At 50.0% G+C, this 23,573-nt stretch overlaps 11 protein-coding genes across 11 annotated transcripts; 5 read left to right on the forward strand and 6 right to left on the reverse strand.

The window, feature by feature from the left end:
• Positions 1-316: 316 nt before the first annotated feature.
• N7484_006981 (threonine/serine dehydratase) lies at positions 317-1,563 on the forward strand (the record flags this gene model as incomplete). Its single annotated transcript, XM_057117368.1, has 2 exons — positions 317-653; positions 776-1,563. 2 exons carry the CDS (start codon positions 317-319, stop codon positions 1,561-1,563), a joined length of 1,125 nt encoding a protein of 374 aa, XP_056970403.1.
• A 69-nt stretch (positions 1,564-1,632) lies between these two features.
• N7484_006982 (putative Rad51 family DNA repair protein) lies at positions 1,633-3,073 on the reverse strand (the record flags this gene model as incomplete). Its single annotated transcript, XM_057117369.1, has 2 exons — positions 1,633-2,958; positions 3,014-3,073. The coding sequence occupies 2 exons, from the start codon at positions 3,071-3,073 to the stop codon at positions 1,633-1,635; spliced, it is 1,386 nt and encodes a 461-aa protein (XP_056970404.1).
• A 331-nt stretch (positions 3,074-3,404) lies between these two features.
• On the forward strand, positions 3,405-3,785 carry N7484_006983 (uncharacterized protein; the record flags this gene model as incomplete). Its single annotated transcript, XM_057117370.1, has 2 exons — positions 3,405-3,622; positions 3,680-3,785. 2 exons carry the CDS (start codon positions 3,405-3,407, stop codon positions 3,783-3,785), a joined length of 324 nt encoding a protein of 107 aa, XP_056970405.1.
• A 242-nt stretch (positions 3,786-4,027) lies between these two features.
• N7484_006984 (TBP-associated factor 8 family protein) lies at positions 4,028-5,143 on the reverse strand (the record flags this gene model as incomplete). The annotated part of the gene is made up of 2 exons (XM_057117371.1): positions 4,028-4,800; positions 4,876-5,143. 2 exons carry the CDS (start codon positions 5,141-5,143, stop codon positions 4,028-4,030), a joined length of 1,041 nt encoding a protein of 346 aa, XP_056970406.1.
• A 335-nt stretch (positions 5,144-5,478) lies between these two features.
• N7484_006985 (cytochrome c oxidase subunit VIIa) lies at positions 5,479-6,138 on the forward strand (the record flags this gene model as incomplete). Its single annotated transcript, XM_057117372.1, has 5 exons — positions 5,479-5,542; positions 5,609-5,643; positions 5,736-5,778; positions 5,959-5,994; positions 6,059-6,138. Exons 2-5 carry the CDS (start codon positions 5,614-5,616, stop codon positions 6,136-6,138), a joined length of 189 nt encoding a protein of 62 aa, XP_056970407.1. The 5' UTR covers positions 5,479-5,542; positions 5,609-5,613.
• A 658-nt stretch (positions 6,139-6,796) lies between these two features.
• N7484_006986 (NEDD8-conjugating protein UBC12) lies at positions 6,797-7,602 on the reverse strand (the record flags this gene model as incomplete). Its single annotated transcript, XM_057117373.1, has 4 exons — positions 6,797-6,949; positions 7,022-7,311; positions 7,427-7,514; positions 7,582-7,602. 4 exons carry the CDS (start codon positions 7,600-7,602, stop codon positions 6,797-6,799), a joined length of 552 nt encoding a protein of 183 aa, XP_056970408.1.
• Positions 7,603-8,259: 657 nt separating this feature from the next.
• On the reverse strand, positions 8,260-11,251 carry chsG (chitin synthase class III; the record flags this gene model as incomplete). The annotated part of the gene is made up of 5 exons (XM_057117374.1): positions 8,260-8,397; positions 8,453-10,132; positions 10,191-10,552; positions 10,618-11,098; positions 11,171-11,251. The coding sequence occupies 5 exons, from the start codon at positions 11,249-11,251 to the stop codon at positions 8,260-8,262; spliced, it is 2,742 nt and encodes a 913-aa protein (XP_056970409.1).
• Positions 11,252-13,533: 2,282 nt separating this feature from the next.
• N7484_006988 (uncharacterized protein) lies at positions 13,534-14,844 on the forward strand (the record flags this gene model as incomplete). Its single annotated transcript, XM_057117375.1, has 1 exon — positions 13,534-14,844. One exon carries the CDS (start codon positions 13,534-13,536, stop codon positions 14,842-14,844), a length of 1,311 nt encoding a protein of 436 aa, XP_056970410.1.
• A 1,737-nt stretch (positions 14,845-16,581) lies between these two features.
• On the forward strand, positions 16,582-18,225 carry N7484_006989 (uncharacterized protein; the record flags this gene model as incomplete). The annotated part of the gene is made up of 1 exon (XM_057117376.1): positions 16,582-18,225. The coding sequence occupies one exon, from the start codon at positions 16,582-16,584 to the stop codon at positions 18,223-18,225; it is 1,644 nt and encodes a 547-aa protein (XP_056970411.1).
• Positions 18,226-18,444: 219 nt separating this feature from the next.
• Positions 18,445-20,389, reverse strand: N7484_006990 (uncharacterized protein; the record flags this gene model as incomplete). Its single annotated transcript, XM_057117377.1, has 4 exons — positions 18,445-19,824; positions 19,886-20,124; positions 20,182-20,290; positions 20,339-20,389. 4 exons carry the CDS (start codon positions 20,387-20,389, stop codon positions 18,445-18,447), a joined length of 1,779 nt encoding a protein of 592 aa, XP_056970412.1.
• A 589-nt stretch (positions 20,390-20,978) lies between these two features.
• N7484_006991 (uncharacterized protein) lies at positions 20,979-23,210 on the reverse strand (the record flags this gene model as incomplete). Its single annotated transcript, XM_057117378.1, has 5 exons — positions 20,979-21,495; positions 21,561-21,908; positions 21,948-22,318; positions 22,383-22,935; positions 23,032-23,210. The coding sequence occupies 5 exons, from the start codon at positions 23,208-23,210 to the stop codon at positions 20,979-20,981; spliced, it is 1,968 nt and encodes a 655-aa protein (XP_056970413.1).
• Between the last annotated feature and the right edge of the window lie 363 nt (positions 23,211-23,573).

The raw sequence follows: 23,573 nt of genomic DNA on the forward strand, positions 1-23,573 counted from the left end.
TATCGTGATACCCGCTGGAAGGGAGAGTTTGGATAAAAAGTTATGAATGTACTATGAACTTGTTTTTTGGGTCCGGGTATACGAAAATATCATCGCGGCACTGCCGTTTCCAAATTTCTCTCAACCCTTTTCATCTTCCATTTGTAGAATCGTAAGCAAATTCAAATATGACTCAAATTGAGCGAACCCCGCCCCTGAAGAATTGAGCGCTGCGGAGAAATCTCCGGGAAAGAGCACACCTTCCTTTGCGCCAGACCAACTCACCTTCCCCGATCCTATACTCACCACCAGCACCAGTGCCTGAACCAAGACCAAAATGCCTACTCCCTCCGAACAAGCCCGAGCTCTAACGCCGGCAGCCATCCACGAAGCCTACGAACTCATAAAACCATACGTCCACCTCACCCCGCTCCTCACTTGCAAGACCCTCGACCAGATCGCCTCGACCCCGCAAACCCCAGAAGCCCTCGTCGGAACCCCATTCGAAGGCCAGACCCCCGCGAAACCACAAATCCGCTTCCATTTCAAATGCGAGAACCTACAGCGTATAGGCGCATTCAAGGCGAGGGGTGCGCACCACGCACTCCTGCGATTGATTCAAGAGCAGGGTGAGGAGGAGGTAAAGCGGCGGGGCGTTATAACGCACAGTTCTGGTATGACCATCATGAATTCTCTGGTCTCTTTGGTGTTGGAGGTCATGCTCGCCAGCCTTAGCGCATGGACACAGTATCAATTGAATAGGACAGGATAGAGAGCTAACGATCATTTTCAACAGGTAACCATGCCCAAGCGCTCGCTCTCGCTGCCTCAACACTCAACGTCCCTGCCTACATCGTCATGCCGGAGATAAGCACAGCGTCCAAGATCGCCGGAACACGCTCGCACGGCGCACAGGTAATATTCAGTGGCTCAACGAGTGTAGAGCGTGAAGCTGTCGTCGCAGAAATCCAAGCCAAGACAAATGCGTTCCTTATCCCTCCCTACGACGATTTCAACGTCATTTGCGGACAAGGAACTGTTGCCCTAGAAATGGTGCGGCAATTCGATGAGGCGGGCAAGTCTAAGGACAAGAACTTTAGCAAGAAACTCGATGCTGTGGTCACGCCCGTAGGCGGAGGTGGACTGAACGCCGGTGTTGCGACATACCTCTCGAATACAAAGACCTATGTCTTTGGCGCCGAGCCTAGTTTCCAAGGCGCCGATGATTGTCGGCGTGGCCTTCGTGATGGTGCTCGGGTGGAGAAGGTGTCGACGCTTACCATTGCAGATGGATTGAGAACGCCAGTTGGTGTGTTAAACTGGGAGGTTATTTCTAATGCAAACAAGGTCAAAGGTGTGTATTCTGTAACGGAGGAGCAGATCAAGGCCGCGTTGAGATTGGTGCTTGAGCGGATGAAGGTTTTTGTTGAGCCAAGTGCTGTGGTTGGGTTAGCTGTTTGTCTTTTCAATGAAGATTTCAGGAATTTTGTGGAGCAAGAAGGTAAGGTTGAAGGGTTCGATATTGGGATTGTGTTTAGTGGGGGCAACACGACTGTCGAGGCGATTGCGAAATTATTTAGTTGATTTTGTGTACGCACATAATAGCTTCACCAAGGGTGATAGATCACATAGAATCACGGAGGACATAAGATATCATATATCCGCTTCATCATGTCCAGGTAGAGGGATCTCGATTCCATCATTTTTGACATAAAATGCAAAGCTTCCATTGCCATAGGGCCTAAGTCCATCTACCACCCGGCGAGGCCACTCTTCTTGTCTCCATGCATTGACATAGGCCGAGAATTTGCCCTGGCGAACTGCGCTTTGCCGCATAGGGGCATCGTTCCTAGCATCATGCGCACTCATCGCTGGCGGGAATGAACGAACAGCATCCCGCTGCACAACTAGACGTAGGAGGGGAAATTCTCCCCACGGCGCCGGAAGAGCAGGCTGGAGAGCCGGAGTCTGGGATACAGGTGTGTCATAAGGGCCCAGAGGACCAGTTTGGTCGTCTTTAATATTCTTCGGCCGGAACCCAGTGACGGTCGTTGTGTAGACAATCGTGCATCCAAAAAGGGCTTGTAAACGCTTTAATTCAGTGACAATTTCAGCGTAAAGATCGATGAAATGGAAGCTATTCTTCATTTCTCGTAGCTTGTCATTTTCCTCTCGAGAACGTCCGACATCCTCGGCTCGAGCGAGACTGTCACGCAATTTGTCTTGCCAGATAAAAGCCGTGGCGCTATCTATGGCAATCATATGCAGGGGACATGATGCAGATTGATGGCGAGAGATATCATAAAGATATGTATTCAGGCTGGCAAGTGTAGCCAGGAGCGCAGAGGATGATTGTGGACGGAAAATATGAACGTGTTTTAGCGCGGAGGAGAGCACAGCTTCCAGCTCATCATCAGGTATCTTTGCAGAGAATTCATCCTCTAGTTTCTCTGGATCAATAGATTTCTGTGCCTGCTGAACAATTCCTCGAGCTACCATCTGCAGCCTGCGTACATCAAACCGGTCATCGGCATCGATGAAAACCACGGCCGAACCTTGTCCACCAATGGGAATATTACCATGCTCGCGAGGCAAAACCGCACGCGCGGTCATGTAATAAAGTAACTGTGATTTACCAGCACCTGAAAGACTGCTAGAGATCTCCACGGTGGGTATTGGCCGCTTTCTCCTGTAGGCAGAGTCTAGGAAGAAGAGATTGGACCGGGTTACTTGTTCATCAAATGCGGCATCACCGTACTCGTCGGTAAAAAGCATATCCTCGCCAGCTTCGTTCAGCTCCTGGTCCTGTTCATGCAGCAATGGCGGGTACAGATCTTGCTGATTCTGGTGGTGGTGATCAGGGACAGGGCCCATAGTTCTTAACATGAAGACCTCAACAAGCGCATCGAGAACTGGGACGCCTAGTGACGGACCATGAAAGTCATCGTCAGGATAGATATTTGCAAGATCATGCAGAAGCTACCAGAATTAGAATTCATCATCATTCAAAGAGGTAATTCGCAGTAGCACCTACCTCGTCCAGCCCCTCATGATGCACATCACCTAGTGACGCTGCGCCTAAGCTGGCAGCCATCGCAGACTAAAGCCCAAGATGCCAGGATCATGCATGCCTCAAATTCATAATATGACAGCCAGAAACACGCAGCATATAAATCGCGCTTCAAGACCGTGACATGAGAAGCGTTATTTGACTTGATATCGAAAAGGAAGAGAAGTCAAGTGTATGACAGCTCGGAGACCGGGAACTCGGAGCTCCAACTTAAACTGCAAGTACTCGGACCCGCAGGAACTTTGCTTCACCCGAACCGACCACTTCTATTCCGAACATACTCGCAACCAGCTTCGCTGCACTCAAACTACATCATTGAGGACGACTGCTACGCGTCGCAACCCCTACCGCCCAAATGGCCCCCCTCGTCCCCGTCTTCTCCGCCGACACGCTCCCCGACAACGTCAACATCGTGCGCCGCAATTTCATAGAGAAGAAGCGCAAAGGCGAACAAGTCAACTTGAAGGAGTGCGCACTGCTAGAAATGATGCAATACTCTTGCAATCCACCCTCAGAGCAGGTTCCACAACCGGGAGTGATTGTCTGTCAGCCTGTTGTGCGGCTGTTTCGACGGTAAGTCTGGGAGGAACGCCACTGTGACTAGAAATAGTGGCTGATCGTTTCTGATAGATGCGCTGGTGGGTTGACGGTCGAGACTACATCGTGGGAACCATTGAGGCAGATTGAAGAAGCGAAGGAGAAATTGGCATCTGGGTCTAATGCACCATCATCATAAATCTCGAAGCCCTGGAGGTTACGTTGAATGCATTGGGTGGAGTTTAGCTTAAATTTTTATTATGTACTATACAGAGCGCATTGAGAATTTCAATGAATGTCATTATGACTTGCTGCCACGGGGTATCTCCTCAAAACGACTCCAAACACAGCGCCAACCCATGAATAGAGCACCTAGACAACGCCGATATCCAAAAACAAGTAAAACCAGATCAAATCAACCTCCCTGTCCCTGTACGTATCTTATGTGCCCATGACATTTACTGGTTCAGCACTAGCAGATGGCTTTGTTGCCTTGTCCTCCTTCCCCCGCGAACCTGTCGCGGGACGACGCCAGAAGTCCCGCTCACAGTTTACGATAGGTCCCATTTCCAAATGCCATGACGCTTGTGAGCGAGCTTTCCCATCTCCATCGCCTGGTTTCCCCGAGTCGATCTCCATAGCAGAACCGAGTGCAGGAGCGTACGGATCTTTTTGGTCTTTCTGAAGTTTCTTCGCGAGGCCCTTCACCGTTTTTTCGAACATGGTTTCCATGCTCTCCATGCGCCGACCCCAGAGCTTCTTATCCTTGCCACTTGAGCTGGTCGGATTATCCCGGAACGCGGCACTAGCTAGCTTGCGCAACGCCTCTTCACCGTGACGACCATCTTCAGCTGCGCGCTCGCGAATCTTGCGTGGGTCACCGTCTCTCTCAGTGAATACCGCGGTGGCGGAATAGGTGTGTTTGCTTGGGAAGTCGGGGAAATGTTTCGGAATATAGGAGCGATTGGTGACAGTTTCTTCCCCTCGCAAAGCATTCAAGAAGGGAAGTTTGCGCTTGAGCTCGTCTTCTGGTGGAGGTGATGGGAGGAGTGTCGGGATAGGAGCAACGGTTTTTGATGATTTCAGATATGGACGGAGGTCATCGGGGGACAGATTCACGCGGCCAAGAGCATGCTCGAAGTCGGGAGGAATAGGTTGAACCCGACGAGATGACAACATAGACTGGCGAACATATGTGGATATCCGATTCAAATCTAATCATCCGCGCATCGAGTCAGTTAATCTTGCTTAAGGCCAACGAGTTTGCCTGCTCTCTGTTCTTCACGTACATGTATCTGCGGCGCTGCGCAAGCTGGATAGCGCGGCGGGATCCGCTAGTTCAAAGCCCGCTTCTTTGAGGATATGGCCGATCGAACGGTTCATCAGATGGTCGAAATGAACCTCATCTTGCACGGCCGGCTCGGACGAAAGTGGCAGGGTGATAGGCTCCTGCAGGCGGTGATGATGATGATAATGGTGTTTCGGGCGCTTATTCTCAGCAGCCTCGAGGTGAGACGAAGAACGTTTCACTTGTAGGCCCGTCGAAGCCATAGCCATAGACGGAGCTGCGGAGCAAAGACGAAGCTGTAGAGAAGGAGCTTGGCAAGTTGTTGATCAAATGGGGGAGTGAGGTAGCACGTGATCATGAATGCCCGAGATGTCAGGTGTCAGCCTTCCCATACTTAACAAAGCCATATCACAGTGAAGTCAGGGTACCAGTATTGAATTTAATTTCAATTTAATGCTACCTACACTAGACTCACTAGAGACAATAATACCCCATTGAGCATAGTAACCCCATAATGAGCCCATAACCATGTCATAAGTCCATCAAATCTCCAACCTCAATCGACCAATCCGGAGCCTCGCTTACCGCCCGAAAGCTTCAACTTCAGTTCCCGTCCACATCACCCCGACACTCTCTCCCCTCCACCTCTCCAACCCCCAACGTTCGAGGCAGGTCCCCACAAACGCCTTACAAAGTTAATATCGCACCGAGCATCGATTAACGTTATTCTCTAGTCACAATGCCTGCCGCTATCCCCCCAATCACCGGCGTAAGTGTGCCCCTTCGCCCAGCCGGCTTGCCCCGATCGGACTGGCCGGATGAGTCGCAAAGACAAAGAACAGAAGCTAACTTGCGCAACAGATGCTCCGCCGGGGTCTCGTCCTGGACCTGAGCGTCGCTTTCGGTGAGTGCTTTCAATACGCAGATTAGAGGTGGAAGTCGATGGTCGGGTGGCATGATCCACTCGAAAACGGATCGGGTTCAATCTGCGCAATACTCGCAAAACCGACTGCGATACGATATGGAATGGAATTGATGGGACAGGCTACGCAAGGAACAATTTACTAACCATGCTCTCCAACAGGCTTCGGTACTACCTTCGGCTACCTCTGGTGGTACGGTAAGTAGAGCACATCATTCACCCTTCTTCTCGCCAGAATACGCTCTAATAAATCTGGTTCCAGGCTTCCACCTTCCCCGTGTCCGTGAGCGTGATGTCTACTACGCTCGCCTCGAGGCTGACCGTGCCGCTGGCCGCGTTTAAATCGGTCAACGATGATCATCACCTCTGAACCAACTTGGCTCGTCTCGTTTCGCCCGTCGGCATCTCCTGTTGTCAATCTCGATTTTTAAAAGACATTCAAAATCCAATATACAACCCGTTCCAAGGCAGACTAGATCCGCGACTCTTCATTTCGTCTCCTGTAATCTTTCGCCGGGTTGAAGGTGTCGACTGTGTTCGAGGGAGGTGACATTTTGGATCGATTGTATATATACGCTATGATCAATTTGTTTTGTTTAATTCGTTCCAGTGAATTGGACATGCTGCCAGTCTTATGGTGTTGTGTGGGCAATATCACATGTTATTCTACTTTGAAGATTTGCGTAGACCGTGATTGTAGGCCTGATCTATCAATAAATTGAACGCTAAATACGCCGGTATATGTACGTTGAAAACTCCCACAGCCACCTGGACAGCGGAACCTGGGACACTGAATCCCACTTCGTCACCTTCGAGCTCCTTAGATACTCCCGCATGCTCTTTCGCAAGTCCCATCAGGCCATGATCAGAACATTGAAACGATGAACGATAAGGCAATGATGATATTGCACGCCGACATTGAAACACTTCGGAGATAACCGAAGCAATCATTCTCCGCTCTTCATTCCCACGGCAAGTAAGCAGCTTGCCCTCATCCGTTCTATCGAAGAACACGCTCATAAGCGACACGCCGAACAGTTCCACCAGCCATTGAAGCGCGCACATTCCGCTTGAAAGCATCACGATTCGAGCGCAAATCCTCTGCAGCCTCCTTGTTAAGCGGATCCGAAGCGTTGGGTTCAAGGAAAAGGAACTAAACGTCATTTGTCAGCCCTCGCACGGTAATCAAGTATAATGACAGAAAAAGAGGGAGTATGAAACGCACCTGCATGCCAACAATAACCGCATTCAAGTTAAGCACAGGCTTCCAATCCTCTCTAAGGATGTTCAAACACACATTTCCCTCAAGATCGATATTGGGATGATAGATCTTCTGCGTACACTTGACTTTGGGCGGGTCATGAGGGAAATTCTGGTTCACGGAGAAGGTAAAGTTGAAAAGCCCTCCTTTATACATGCCCTCGTCGGGCTCGATGCTGAGCGTGAAATTTAGGATGTCATCGGGGTTTGGGAAGGTCATTTTCATTGTGTTGCCGAGGGTAAGTTCTTGGAGATCTAAAAGCAGGAAGACGAGGTTAGAAATGGATCTAAACTGCGTATAGAGGCCGAAAAAGTGTCAAACTAGATCTGGAAGGTGGTTGTGGTGGTTTTGGTATGAGGGGGTATCTACCTCGTTGCACGCGCAGCTGTGCGGCTGTGACCTTCTTCTTCTTTTTGCCTCCGCCTTCGGCATTCTCAGCTTGTTGCTGCTGCTGTTTCTTTGCGGGTGTAAGTATTTGGATCGCCGGTTACATGTTATGGATTGGGCTAGGATAGTCTATTCACCATGGACCAAATCTTCAACATCTTGGCTGTAAATCACCACCCCGCCGGTGGAGGTCGTGTGCGGGCAGGAAACGGCGGTCAGAGGAAAGATAGAACGGGGATGTAAATCCGAGTAGCCCTCTCGTCAATATGCAGCGAGATTGTGCTCGTAAAGGAGGAAGGTGTGGCAAAGCAAGTCGACTAAGTTATTAAAGCAGTGCTAACCTTGCGGGGTCCTTAGGCACGATGCTGCGGTGTTATAAGGCGGTCGCCCCCGACAGAATCTACTATCTTACGCCATGCATTTACCGCTCTACACACCGCCCTTTACCTATTACACCGTACGACACGAGATATCAGTTCAAGGGCAGAACAGCTACAGTCCGGCTACGCTGAAGAAGTTCTACTAAGTCACGAAGGAGCCTTGAAAACCTGAGTATCGGATTCAGATTTGAAAATTCATTACGCCCCGAATGCATCCCTTGCATCGCTATCCGACAAAAACATGACGGTAAGAGGCTGTTGCTAACGTCCATCACGCTACATACTGGCATCAAACCAACACAAATAAACCAGGCATCCTTAGGTAGAATACATATCGCAAGAAGACAGAAAGAGAAGAAAAATAAAAGTCAGTAAGGGGGAACATGTGCCGAGAAAAGAGGTCGTGTATCCATGGTCCATCATCTAGTTCATTCTCTACCGGCGCGCAAAGCAGCACTTGATACCGGTACGACCCAGGAACCAACAGGCTCCAGTGAAACGGAAAAGGGCCATAACAGCGTTAGACCACAAGAGGGCCTGGAAAAATCGGGAAGTACGGGTGGTAGCCGTGTTCTGGAGAGAATAATTAGTACTTTGACACGTTCTGATGTACAGATTGGGGACATACCGTAAATCCAAACTTGTCCACTGCTTCACTTGTGATGCAAACTGCCAGGAAAGCATTACTGAAAATCCAAAAGGTCACCAGGCGAGTACGGAAACTCTTGTAGGAATCTTCGAGGGACTTTTCGTCGTTCTCCACAGGGGCAACATAAGGAGTGAGGGCACGTTTCACAGTAGCCTCAAACTGGCTGTCGATATCTGCTTGAGGCTTGTCGATTTCCTCAATGACAGCATCTTTGCTACCTTCGTCCTTGGTCGTCTTGGCAGAGGGTAAAGCATCGGCCTTGTCAGATCCCTTAGTACCCCAGGACACATCGTGCCAATTGCTGAATGCATACACGTTGAGAATGTTGATGTAGGAGGACTGCAAGACGAGATATTGGGGGAAGGAGGTAAACATGTGCCACGGATCAGCGTACATGAAGGAAGCCACGAAGTAAAGACCGAAGGTGGCAGCCAACGCAATGATGATGATACCAGCACCGGAAGATCCGAAAAATGACTTCAAGAAAGCACCCACACCTTCGTTGGTTACGAAGTCCATTGGTGCGCCACCGCCAAAGGCACGGATAACCAGGTAAAGTGAGTCGATGACAATGTACAGCTGAATGATTCCAAATGCGACGAAAGATGCAAGGTATGAGAACTTTGAGCCTTTGGGACGGTTACCAAGCGCAAGAATAAACTGCAGAAGCAGGAAGCCCAAGTAGACGTATTTGACGACGGTATTAACAATAGGTGTAGCAGTTTTGCCGAATGGGAAGGCAGTCTCCTTGTTGCTCGCACTGGGAGTACCGACCAGATCAATGATGACGGTGGTGGTAAGCCAGTATGAAGCCAGGGAGAACCAGGTGAGGAAAGTGTTGAAGATGTTGTAGAGCATCTGAATATGCAGGAAGAACATGCGGATCAAGTTGTGACCACTCTTGTACATACGGCCGAAGTGCATCAACGAATAGATACCAGCCGCAAACGAACCATTAAGCCAACGACGGCGCTGCGAGATAAATTCGGCAGCACCTTCGGGCACGTCAGTCTCAGCCTTGGAGGCTTTAACATATGACAAGTGCCATTTAGAGCCAGCCTTGGCGACCAGCTCGAAACAGAGAATACGATCCTCGGCCAAGAACATGTTTTTCTTGAAAATGTTCATTCCTTCAATACCTTTTTTACCCAGTTGCTTGGATAAGGTGTGATCACCGTGGAAATATTGCTCCAGAGGGCGACCCATGATCGCACGGAATCGATAGGCGGAGAATGCACCAGGCAGCACACTGACGTAGCCAAACGAACTTTCAAGGGGCTTGTCGAGAATGTTACTGATTTTGTACTCGAAGTTCTGGGCAGCCACGAGGGGGTTGACCAAGTTACGCCAACCTTTGCCCAACATGGCGTGGATCTCACCACATGCACCACCGAGATCCTTGTCGTTATAGAAGGCCTCCCAGAGAGAGAGTAACGATTTGGGACCAGGCTTTGTTCCTGCGTCAAGCAAGATGCAAATCTCAGGGTTCAAAATGCGACCAAATGCATTAAAGAGCCAACGGTGTGAGTTGATCTTCTTGCTGTTCTTTTGTTTGAGACAAAACATCATTTGCACGGGAGGCAAAGTAGAAGGGCCATCCTCTGTAGGGCGGATAAGCTGCTGGCTCGGCGTTACCGATAGCTGGGTGGTATATTCGAACTAAGAGACAGTTTTAGCGGGCCGTGTTCTCTCTCCTCCAAGGTTGTCAGTCACCTACCACATGAGCTACAGTCTCCTTTCCATCAACGTCACGCTTCATCACGCCATCTTGGTAAATACCGACGGTCGCGAGGACATCCAAGACATCCTTATCGCAAGGATCGATACCATCGAAGACGAGACACACAACAATCTTTTGCCAAGCAGGCCCACCCTTGTTCCAGAACTCAGATTTCTTCAGGTTGACAATATCGCGAATGTTTTGCATCACACCGTGCAAAGTACGCGCAGTCAGCGTCTTATCCTCGTTGTAATAGGTAATCGCAATAAGCAGCTCAGTATGGCGATTATACATAGCCGGACGCAGGTTGTAACCGTTGTGGAGAGTAAATTCATTCGGATCGCAAGTCGCCGCGGTATCTGAATGATGATCTGATTAGTTTCCTGTCCCTGTTCCTGGCGAACTCGATTTCTCCGTCACGTACATCGCATGTGGGTGAATTCTTCACTGCCACCCTCGAGATCATTGCGGTACTTGGCTTGAATGGCGTTCTGAATGGCACTGGGCACCGGGTAATCGACACTCAGGACGGATCCTTGAACCAGCTTCACCTTGCGAGTAGCATAACGGCGCAGGTTGCCCCCGCCATTTCCACCTCCAGGAGCTTGACGCTGGCGCCACGCCTCAGTAGATGAGGTCTCACTGCGAGCGTAAGGCGATTCAACTCGAGCTGGGACTCCAAAGGCGGTTGCGGGATTCTCTGTTCCCACGCTGTAGGGATCGTGGTAGGCTGGTGCGGCATCCGTAGCGTAAGTTTCGGTCAAGCTGTAGCCGGAAGCTGGGCGGATGGGCGACTGGCCCCGGATGGGAGACTGGCCGCGGGATTGAGGGTCATCAAAGGGTGTCGCAAATGGCCCCTGCTGGTGGGACAGGAGTCCATGCGATGCATCCTCGTCTTCACGATACTGTCCAAGTCACGCGTTAGTCTGTTCATCGCAAAGGGTGCTTTTGATCCCTGGAGAATGATAAGATTATACCTGTGAAGCGGGTACATCCTGCAGACGGGTCTCTTCGTAGCCCGCCGAACGCGCATGCGCGTCTGACCCTTGGTAGGCCATGTTGAACGCGCGCAAATCAAAAGATTGATTAAAATGGAGTACAGAAAGAAATAAGAAAGGAGGGGTATCGAGAAACAAGGGAGTCTTGCAATCCAAAATCCACAGATGAAGCCGCCAGGGCCTTGCAGATTACCTAGACGGGGCCTGGTAAAGGAAAGCAATAACAAAGCTGGGGAAGGAGGACTGGGTCCGCGGGTCCCAGCACAACTCCGGAATGTTATAATGAAAGGGGTTGCGAGCGATAGAACACGAGAGAGGGGCTGGAAAAACAAGTGCGAGAAGAAAGAAAAAAAGGAGTGTGCCGGTGTCTGCAGGTCAGAGGGCGTGATCGTATTATTCTGTAAGAGAGCAAAAATAGATCGTCTCTAATCCCATCCAGGCTAGCCCAACCTTGTTTTCTTCTAGGGGAACATTGTATTCTCGTATGGGCTGTAAGATTGTTTCTGTGCGGTTGTTTCTGAGGGCTTGGATTGTTTGGCCTATGCAACACTTGCATATCTCATCCCTTGAAAGTTGAGGTATCGAGCTGGTATGGAGTACTTGATTATGGAGCCCTGTCAGGGTCAAATAGAGCCAAATAGGGTCACTCTCAAGGTCAAACTAGGGTCAAAACAGGGCCCAGGGTCCTGTCTTGGCATTAACGCTTGGGCTGGAATTCAGTATTGTTACGGCCGTTACCGCATCATGATTCATGTATTACAATGTTCATTCCTATAAGTCTAATTGGCCAGCTTTGTGAGTAATGTCGGAGACGAGTCTCTCCATCTCTGCGTTGGCAAAGTCCCGATTTTCGCCTTCGCTACTTTAATCTACTTTATTTTGGTACTTCTCCAGATCCTCCACACACTTAGCTAGTTTCAGCAAGAGGCTCCACTTTGGGCCTCGACTCCAATCAACGGACTCCACTGGTGAAACACGGTGCAAAGTGGACTGGCCACATTCCAACATTCCTGTGAGATGAACTTTGATACCACCAATTCCATCGGTATGATGTCTTTGGTATGTGCCGCACGGCTCGGGAGAGCATGCATATTTCAGGTCGGTACGCCACCCTCTCGTGTACGCCACCCTTCTTATGTACGCCGACCCGTGCCGAAAGTGAATCGATCTGTTCGTTCATAAAGTACCTGGAGGCGGTACCGTAGTCCTGTACTGCATGGCGACAATGTCTCTTGAATAGATTGAGGCAATGCCGGACTTGGTTGATCGGTGATCATGTGACCTTCAACGGCAGTAATTAAGTGGCTGCGCCTCCCGTGTCTCAGCTTGCCTCCTCCAATCTTACTCGGTTTCTAACCCTCATCCTTGGCACTTCAGATGCTCCGAGATTTCTATGGAGTATGTAACCGTACAGTAGAACTTTCCCTGCAGGGCTGTGATCGGGATCGAAGCTCCTGTAGTAAATAAATTAAAACCAGCCTCATCAGCGCCCCTGGTTCTCTGTCTCGTCAGCCTCACCTAGTTTTACTATTTTTAGTCTTTTTAGCCCATCCGCTTTGAACAGTCAGACTAGAATTAACTTTCTCTATGTTCTTTGTGATGAGAAATCTTTGCTAATTGTGTCTGTGTTTTCATTGATCTGTGCTTGATGCTTGAGCCAATCATTCTGCTCCACTCGGACGTAATTTCCCGGCCCGACAATGATCCGAGTCCAGACTCCCGTTGACGACGTAGGGCCAAGTCAGGTACACAGTACATGTAGTCCAGGCACTCTGCAAGGTGCCGCAAAAAGGGGGTTGAAACATGGGATATCAGGATTACATGATAGAAGCTTTATATCTGCTAGAACATCGGTCTCTTCATCTCGGCTCTAAATTTTTTCCCGATCGCTAAATTAATAGACTAGCCTAATCCCTACCCCCCCGCTCATCTTGCGTGTAGAGTGGAACCCAAGCCTCTCACGCTCAGGCCTCCCGTGACTTGAACTCTCCCAGGAGAACGTTCTCCTCTTTCTCTTCTCCTTCATCCCTCTATATCCCGATCCGATCTCCACGGGTTACCACATCACTTAAACAGTTTGGATCATGCTCGGCCTCAGTCCTTGATCGGATCCATTCTCCCACACTCGTTTTGGATTACTTCCACCATCAACAAACATCAGATTCCTGCTTTTTTAGTAAATCTTGTTTCTTTCATGATTTAGCCTTTGACGCTCACGACTTGACGCCGTTTGAGCCTCCCACACTCCTTTACTCGATTATCCATCTGCACATTCGTTTGAACCGTTGACCGGTCGACTGTTGATACCACCCCCTTTTCGCATCCGATTCTATCCGCCCATCATGTCTTTCCACATTGATTCCAACACCTTCACGGAATTCCAACCGTCCCATTCTCTCTTCAAGCGCTGCGTATCATGCTCCGACACCTCCCCCACCTGTCCGTCCTGCGAGTCTGGCTACACATGTAGCATGTCCAGTCAGTCCTGCGACTCATGTGCCACCACCAAATGTGTACTATCATCTACAAGTGGCTCGACGCCAGCACCATCGGGTGGCTCCAACACGGGTGCGATCGCAGGTGGTGTCGTTGGTGGTATCGCTGGTCTGGCCCTGATCCTCTTCCTGATCTATTGGTTCGCTATTCGGAAGAAGCGCCAGGAGCGCGCCGAACAACAAGAGAAGAGCAGCCAATTCAACGCGGCCCGCTCTGAGCGCCAGTCCACCCAGTCCATTGCCTCCACCGTCCTCACTCGTGCTTCGAACGTCATACAGATCGCCTACATTCCTGGTGTCACCAACCGGTCACCTCCAGAGACCCCGGCGACCCTGGTTCCCCCTGTTCCTCCACTGCCCGGTGCTCACCCTGACCAACACTTCTTCATGCCTGGCGACCTGCGAGACTCCACCTGGACTACAATGACCGGCCATCAGAGCATGGCAAACACCCTACGGAGCAGTGTTGCGACTACCATATACCGGAACGACGCCATTGTCAGCGCCGTCCCCGCCCAACAGATCAGCCGAACGCGCGCCAATATTGTCAGTGTTCACTCTGGTCCAGAATCTGGCACATCATCTCCCAGTGGCCAAGGTACCCCAGTGGTGATCACACCATCCGATGCCCCTGCCGTGCCCGCCATTACTTCCGCCCAACTCGCCAAGGCTGGAGCCATCCAAGCCGGCAACTCTCCTAACTCTTCTTCCTCCATTGTCGCCCGCACCGTCATGGCCAAACCAGTCATGGTTCGCGGTCCCTCATTGAAGAAGAAGGATGGAGCCAATACCACCGGCGTCAAAGAAGTCACAATCTCTGAAAAGCCCATGACTTCCAACTCTGCGACCAGCAGTACCCAACAATTCGATCACCACACCTCCACCTTTGACGGTAACTCCTCCGATGAAGACGATGATACGTTGCCCTCCAGCCCCTCCCACTCCATGAACACCGCCAAGAAAATCCCCTCCATCTCTATCATTGAGGTCGACGAATCCCCTTCTCAGACCTCAGAGACTAGCCCTTTCCACGACCAGGAAAGCTCGAGCACAACAGCCTCGACTGCTGACCCTGCAAAGCGCAGCTCCAGACACACAGACCGGATGCCGCCCGCGCGTGTGGAGAGTCCATTCTCCGATGTAAATGAAGTGAAATGAGTTGCGCGTGTATTTTGAGAGTTAAGGGCTGGGTTTACTTGGGTTGATTTCTTTTGGTTTGATTTCCTTTTGGATCTTTATACATTATTCTCCTTGGGTTTGGTTTTATATACTTCTCTGTACGTATGGATCCCTTGTGGTTTGGTACATTTTCATCATGGGCGTCGTTCGTTTTATCTGGGTGCCCTGTACAGCGAGAATGCACCCAGGAAGCGGAAGCAGAAGTGGAAACACTCAATCGAAGTCAACTTACCTTTTCATGTCTTATACATTGTAATCTTAGACCTGAGCGCACATATTTCCAATCTTATTATACATACTCCCTTGGTACTCATACCTTCCAACTTTGAAAGCCCTGGAAGTTGGCACTTGATCGCGGTTTTGGACAAACTGAGCTAAACCGTAATTTCAAGCCGTGTAACATTGGACCCTTTTTGTTTTATTTTGTTTTTGTTTTTCCAAGGTCGTGTGATCCGAGTTCAATGTTCGTATCAATGCTACCTTCCAAGCGGGTTGTTTCATTCACTAGGCTCCATAAGGTTTTCCAATATATATAGTCACGGGAGTGACCCCCGGGTGTGTTACACAACCCATGAACCTTAAAAAATATACATTTTGAAAACAGATCTCTGCTTCTAATATATATGGATAGTGGATGTTGACAGGTATACATGTATGTAATGGGAAGATAAAAAGGAGTGTGTATATTGACCATGTGTGTACATACAAAGGTACAGCAACCTCGGGGAGTGACCAAGGTATTAATGACGCCGGCAGATTTCGCCTAGAATTCTTCAACAGTGATTGTCTGCAATGACGATATCTGCAGGCTGTCTGTCGTTGGGCCCTGCAAGATAGAATCTGGATTTTTGGAAGCGTCATCTCCTTGTTGAGATTAGATCCCTTATCCATGGGCCACTGCCTTCCAATGAAATGATGACAAAGAAAGACAAGGTTGGCGATAAGACCTATCTGCTTTGTCTCTCGTGAAAACCTTCCATTTCTCTGCTGATCAATCTGTTTATCTAGGTAGGCTGCCCGGACTTCATACTAATCCCGGCAAGTATGTGCTCACCCTTGCCCAGGTGGAAGAGGTCCCGGTTGTTCCTGCCTTGCTCTCGACTTGCTCCAAACGCCTTTCTCTTTATCTACCCCGGACTCTAAAGGCTTCCATGTTATCAGCCACGCTAGAAGGGAACTCGATGAGGCGTGGGATCAGGGATCTCATCTCATTGATCAGCACGGGCCCTCTGGAGCATTCCTCATATCGAACATGGAGGCATGGGGCTGGGCCAGAAAGGTCCATTCCCCAGGTCTCCAGCCCCAGCCATTCTACATATATTTTATTTGTCTCACTTCTCACATTACTCGCTACTTGAAGCCGTTTTTTGGAGAGCGGGTGTAGCTTGGAACGATACTGCGCGTGGCGACGCCGTTTTTATCATATGGGGCCTGGCTATACAAGTCTGGCCCTAATTATGCTAGCATGCGGGGAAAGGCCCAGGATCCACTTAATACAAGGTTAGTAGAGAGGAGTGATTCATTGATATGCCGGTTAGACTTGCCTAACTTTCTGATAAACAGATAACACCCCGAAAGCATATACATCTTGAACCTCATTGACTCAGTTTGGCATGATACCGGAATAAGATACGGAAAATTAACAGATACCACATATTTATACTTACCCTTTGGTCCGCTATCTGCATTCCCAAGTTAACATCTCAAGCCGCCAAAATGGGGATGTCCATCGAGAAACAGCCCAAGACCATGTTCTCAATGGACCCAGAGTCATTGCCTATTGAAGGTCAAATCATCGACAAACCCCAAACTCAAACACGACGAGGCATCAAGTCAAGACATGCTCAGATGATGGCAATCGGCGGTGCCATTGGTACTAGTCTCTTTGTCGGCACAGGCGAAGCGCTAGCCCTCGCGGGCCCAGCACTACTTCTGATCGCCTACATCGTAATCTGTAGCCTCGTCTACGGCGTCCTAACAGCGACCTGCGAGATAAATACTTTTTTACCAATCTCCGGTGCATCGCCAGCCTACTATGCCGCTCAATTTATATCACCTAGCATTGGTTTTGCGCTAGGGTGGCTATACTGGTATTCATTTGGAATAATCGTCGCCTACGAAATCACAGCTGCGGCAATTGTCATTAATTACTGGCCCAACTCGGTTCCCATTGCGGCCTCCATCACAATAATGCTAGTCATTATCCTGGCTCTCAACTTCGCTCCAGTGGAAGTCTATGGCGAGACCGAATTTTGGTTCGCGTCTTTGAAAGTCCTAATGATCATCGGCCTGCTAGTCCTATCCTTTATTCTCTTCTGGGGAGGCGGACCAGATCACCAAAGACTGGGCTTCCACTACTGGAAAGAACCAGGTGCAATGAAGCCCTATCTCGTCAGCGGTGACTCAGGCCGCTTTTGTGCGTTCCTTTATGTGTTATGCTACTCTGTCTTCTCATTCAACTTCACGCCAGAGTTGATCGTCATCGCTTCAGGCGAGATGAAAAGTCCACGGAAGAATATTCCTCGCGCAGCGAAGATGTGCTTCTGGCGACTGCTGATATTCTATATCGGTTCTATCCTAGCGATGGGCGTGATCTGTCCAAGCGATGCATCCGGCCTAACAAACGGCTCCGGCGTCGCGGCTTCACCATTTGTGATCGCTATCAAAACCGCCGGGATCCACGGCCTCGACAGCGTGATCAATGCTGTGATAATCACATCTGCACTTTCGTCTGGCAACTCCTACCTCTACATGTCCAGTCGCTCACTCTACTCTCTAGCTATAGCGGGTAGGGCACCGAAAATATTCACCAGGTGTAACAGCTACGGACTCCCCTATTACGCGGTGATGGCGAGCTCTCTATTCGCATTTCTCGCGTACATGAACTGCGCAAGTAGCCCGGCTACAGTGTTCAACTGGTTCGTCAGCGTCACGAATACCGCAGGGTTCATTTCGTGGATTTGCTGCTGTGTTATGTTTCATCGGTTCCGCAAGGCATGTCGACTGGCTTCGATTAAACCAAGTGATCTGCATTATTCGTCGCAAACTCAGCCTTATCTTGCATGGGTCGCAACTGTGATGTTCCCCATTCTGCTACTGTGCAACGGATTCTATGTTTTCTTTCCGGGACATTGGTCTACAACCGACTTCTTGGTCGCATATTTTGGGATTTTTGTGTTTTTGGCCTTTTATATTGTTCATCGTTTGTTGCACTGGGAAGATGCTTGGATGATCAAAGCCGAAGACATTGATTTAACATTGGGATTGGAGGAGATTGAGGCACTTGAATTCGAAGAACCTCATCGGGTCACTAGGGAAAGGTCAGAAGTGAGTAGAATACTTCGATTATTATGGGAATGAACAAAGAAAATAGACAATACACATAGAATCCAAACTTGAGCTACGCTTAACTTCTTGTTTGTAAGATCAGAAGCAGAGGGAGAAGCAGTATGAGCAGTGGTATAGAATTAAATAGCCTACACCTATCTCATGTTGGCATGAATGATATAGCCGGTGTAAAAAATTCCAAAAGGGGTATCTACAGAGCTTCCCCAAATTATTCACAAAGAAAGGGCTTCATCATGATACAGAAGTCTCCAATCCCATTCCACGTCCAATCTTAGTGATCAGTGCCCGCTTCAAGAAAGCCTCACGCGCAAGACCGCGAGTTTGACGAGACCAAGAATCCACCCCGATAACACCACGTACGAGAGCAGCCTGCAGCGCATAAAGTGCGTGCTGGAGACCTTGTTCCTCTGCAACGAGATCATAAAGCTGTTTCCCGACGACCGTGGGGGCAACCAAGACCTCGTCGATGGGCGGGAGGCCGGATGGAGGATCTGAAAGTCCGGCGGCAGTAGATGTTGACGGGGTAGCGGATGATACCGAGCGGGCCTGGGCACCTGCAATCGTGGCATCTGCACGATGAATAGACTGTTGGAGGATAGTGGTGTTGGATTGGAGGGTTGCTTGCAAGGCGTTGAGGGCGGAGACTTCGTTTTGCAGGGTTGCCATTGCCGCATGGAGGGAGTGGGATTGCGAGACCAGGGAGTGAGTTGCTGCATCAGACTGCGTGGCTTGGGTTGCTAAAGTCTCGGCCAATGTCCTGGAGATAGCCTGTAGAAGAGCATCTTTTTCGGGGTTTGGTGGGATTGGAGGAGCTGGTCCTGTGGGTGCAAATGATGGGAGCCCTATTTCGAATGGAGACGTAAGAAGGTCTGGTGCCTCGGTCTTTGGAGCAGGTGCTGCCGGAGGTGGATGTGGGTAATTCGATGGATAAGGAGAGTTTTGCGGGTATGGGGGCCCAGACGGTGGTGGTTGCTGTTGTGAGAGAGGGCGATGAGGTTGATAACCTGGGTATTGAGACTGTGATGCTTGGGAAGGGTGCTGAAGAGGAGCTTGCTGAGGAATCGGCGGGGCCTGAGGGCCTTGTGGCCCAGTTTGACGAGCATAGGGCGGTTGTTGAGGTCCATTGAAACCGGCATTTCTATTATATGTTGGGCTCTGGGGCAACGGAGACATAGGGTGTCCCGTAGCTTGCGCAGCTGGGTATTGCGATGGCGCATACTGCTGAGGGACCAGGCTTCCAGAGCCTGATACGCCCTTGAGAATTGACGAACCTCGTCTGGGGTCATATTCCTTTGGAGGCAGCGGTGGCAGCGGTGGGGGGGATCGGTACCGGTCTGCCAACTGGGCTGGCGATTGTTGATGCGCGGCAGTCGACCCCGGTTTGGGAGGGAGCTGTGGAGGGGTTTGGGATTGAGCTGTTGGACGAAGAGATTGTGCCTGGACCGCAGCTGGCGAGGGCGCCATACCAGGTGGGAGAGGTGGCACTGGCGGGGGAGATTGTATCTGCGGCTGTTGGGGCTGCTGAGGTGGCATCTGCTGGCGATAGCGAACCGGAGGCTCCTTGGCGAACACATCACGGAGAATGGAAAGGAAGTCGACGAGTGTTGATTTCTGTTATATGCGACACATTAACAAATGTTCACTGTTCAGTAGGCGGAGCGCAATTGCTTACATCCCAGGCTTCAGCCCAATGCGCGAGATAGTGATGATACACCCGCCCCTCCAATGTGACGTGTTGACCAACACGGACTGTCATATCTTGAGGCGGTGTCACATACACCATTGGGGGCTCGCGGGGGTACGTATTCGGGATCCAGACAGCGACAGGGAAGCGGTATGTTGTCCCCCGGAAGACAGCAGGCAGCGTGCCCACAAGGTGGAGGAGGAGTGCAGAGAAGCCATTCTCGTAGGCTTAGGGGTGGAGTTTGTTAGAATGCACAGTCAATCGTGGAATTGAACGTCACTCACTATAGACATCGGTACGGGGGGAGAGCGAGGGGTACTGAGCGAGCGCATTGACAACATCGTGATAGGCTCGATTAGGGTCGTGGTAGGTCTGTTTGGGGTCGTAGTGATCCTAATAAAGCATTAGATCGCCTTTGTGAGACCTCGAGAAGCTACTTACCTTGGTTAGGGCTGAATACAGCCAGTTGAGCGTCCGCTGAGGGACCGCCATGTCGAAGGCTGGGATGGTGGAATGGATGAGATTCGCGGTTGTCCTCCGCACCGCTTCCCCGCAGCTGCCTTGGCTCGCTGCCAAGGTTCCGCCATGACACAATACAGACCTGCACCACAAATATAATTCTAAGTCTTTTGAGCTGCGTCGAAGAGATCATTGTTGCCAATCGAGAGCATACTCTTTTTGATTTTGGTACCTGACCCGAGAAATAGAAGCTATGCTTTTATATGTACAATTCGGCGCATTTCCAAGGTTGCAGACAGTGTCATGCTCCCAAGTCTCGAAAATACATAGATCTACGGGTTGTAGAAGAAACGCCTAATGACTCTCTAGCTTGATTTATTTACGAAGTAGTCATGGGTAAAATCATGCTATGTGTACATACATCCGTACATTTGTATTGACCAGAATACTCCTATCAACCTTCTAGACATAATCAAATTCCCCAGCCTGGGCATAACGGGCGTTAACAGCTTGGAAGAATACATAGATCCACAACCAAGGTGATAAGGAAATAAGACCAACATCATTGAGATGAATAATCGACACAAAAGTCATTAGAAAGACATCACCCCTGAAAACAATCCTACCTGATCCCAGCCAACCGATAAGTCCCTTGGTACATCCTCTCTAACATCGACCTCATGATCTCCACATCCACAGACTCACGTTCCCAGAACTTCAAAATCCGAATGCCAAGCCGCACAAGTGCATCCCAGTTTCCAGGTGGTCTCAAAGCCCAACCTCCAGGATTCGGGTTCCGCGAAATAGCCACATTGCTCAGCACAGAACTAAGAAGCTGGATGGAGCAAGCAAACACAGCGCGCACGACATTATGGATCCATTCGTGGCGAAAATGATACCAGCAGTTTGGGAGGAGAACAACGCAGTTGTCAATTGCTCTTTGGGCTTGACTGAACACCGCTTCGGCGATTTGAGGAGTCGCTTGCACCCAACGTGGGAGAGATTGGAAGTGGATTGCGAGGTAGAGGACTGGCCGGTAGATCTTCTCACATGCGATATGGTAGCGACCTAGAAGGAAGAATTCAAGGTCTTGGTTGGCTATGGATGGGGGCGGGAGGCTATTTTGGCACATTTGATGCCTTTGTTGTATTAGCGAATAAGCAGTCAAACGGAAGATAGGCAAGGTGGGAAAGGAAATTTATACCAGGTTGTGACTACCTTCACAGCCTCGGAGGTCCGTTCGACAATGCCGCTGACGTTGTTTATCCATCCATCCTCCCCATTCCGCCACATATCTACTAACATGTCATTGACGGTGCGACGATTAAAAATAGTTCCAATGTAGAACCTCCAACCTCTTTCCTCATCGGTGTCATTGTGATCCCCTAACAGATCGATATGGGCTTCATTGTCACCTTCCTTCTGCCCCGGGGAAGATGGATATGTCGGGAACCTTGGGAATGACTCTGAGAATCCCAATCTTTCAAGGCGACTACTCCACAGAGGTAACTCGCATTGTATTTCACTTTGGATGGTAATCAGTGTATGAGTACTGGTGCTCACGTCAGAGTGCTCACGTCAGAGTACTTACTATTCAGCTTGAATACAAGACCAATATAGCCTAGACTCCAAGTTATGGTAATTGGCATCTACTCGCCACCGCTCTCTACACAATGACCGCAGTCGAACTTCTAGTCTGCATGATGCTTGCTGAAAGCAGAACCACGATTCTAACGGACGCATAACATGCCTGTGGTAAAATCCAGCTAAAAGAAAGCACTGAATATCCGTGGGAGATGCATGCAATGATCCGAACCGCTGCTTTGCAGCGTGGAAGTAGGCCTCTGCACGGCCAATATCAGCATCAGAAGGAGGCGGTCCAGGAATGCGGTCTAGATCTTCGGGTATGTCCCCCAGAGGTATAAATGTAGATGTAGAACAGGCTAAAGCGCACACGAGAAGCTACTCAAGATATTAGTCCCTTATCAAAAGACAAAGAAAATAGAGGTCGAATAATTCAACGTACCACTAGACAAGCTGGACCGTCCCACCCTAATCCCTGTGTGGTCACCTCGCGGGCATAGCGCTCGAGCTTGTCTATATCCACTACGGGATTCCGCCGATGCACTAACCGGAGGTATTTCCGACATAGTGGCTGTATACCATCCACAAGGGGGCCAATACCCAACGTCTGGGGTGGCAGGACACCCGATTGAGAATGAGAATCCAGATGATCGAGCAAAAAGGATCGAATGTGCCTCTCCGCATCTGTGATAAGCCTATCATAAATCGGCCAACGGAGCATGAGCTCCGCCGAACTGGCTGCATACAGTATGTCAGGATCGTGCTCACAAGCGCGATAATCATCATTGGAGCTACTGCCGCGGGAATTCTGGATACCCTGAAGCCCCATATCAGTCAGCGGACTGGGGTTTTGGGTAGTCAATTCGAGCAAGGAGCCTCGGAGGGAACGAGTCGAGGAACCAGCTGACAAACTGTCACTCTTGATATCTTCCAGCAGTGAGGAAATATGATTCAATTGTTGCAGTATCTCCTGATTGGACGGATCGTACCCAGATCTACAGGACAGGAGCAAATGTTTCAGTCTCGGACTTGCTTTCACAAGGCCATTTTGCAAGGCCCAACGAAAAGAATACCCAAGCCACTTGACTTACTGGCTAGAGCGTGGGGACGTCTCGGGATAGATGCAATCCACCCCCTGCAGAGCACAATAGCTACAGGTGGGCCTCGTATTGTCGCACCGGGTCTTGCGTAGACGACATGTCTGACAGGCCGTCGGGGCGCGTGTCCGACTTTCACGCTTCTTTGTAAATCTTGAATCGGCAAGGTCCATGATTCTCGGTCCGGGGTATATTAAGCTTCCTTTCAGTAGAGGCAAGATCTGGCCCTGAGAACTTCGGGGAGCCTCGGGGAGCTTGGTTCGAGAAAAACAACAATCAAGTGCAACCAGTGGGACGAAAAATCCGCAATTAGAGGAATTTAGAGAGAAGTGTCAAGACCTACGCAATATTCAAAAAGGCTACTAGGGAAACAAGGAAGCGGTGATGTCGAGGGTGGCCCGGCGAATCTTGACCGATGAGGATTAGGGTGTTCGTCCCGAACAAAGAACTCGAGGGTCGATGCCTGCAACCCCCCATGTTCGGACCAGGGTTACTGTGGTACCTGATTGGCGTGCGATTATGACCTGATCGCCCCT

The sequence above is a fragment of the Penicillium longicatenatum genome (assembly GCF_028827895.1).
Source record: "Penicillium longicatenatum strain IBT 33135 chromosome Unknown contig_4_segment0_segment0, whole genome shotgun sequence".
In the NCBI taxonomy this organism is placed as follows: Eukaryota; Fungi; Ascomycota; class Eurotiomycetes; order Eurotiales; family Aspergillaceae; genus Penicillium; species Penicillium longicatenatum.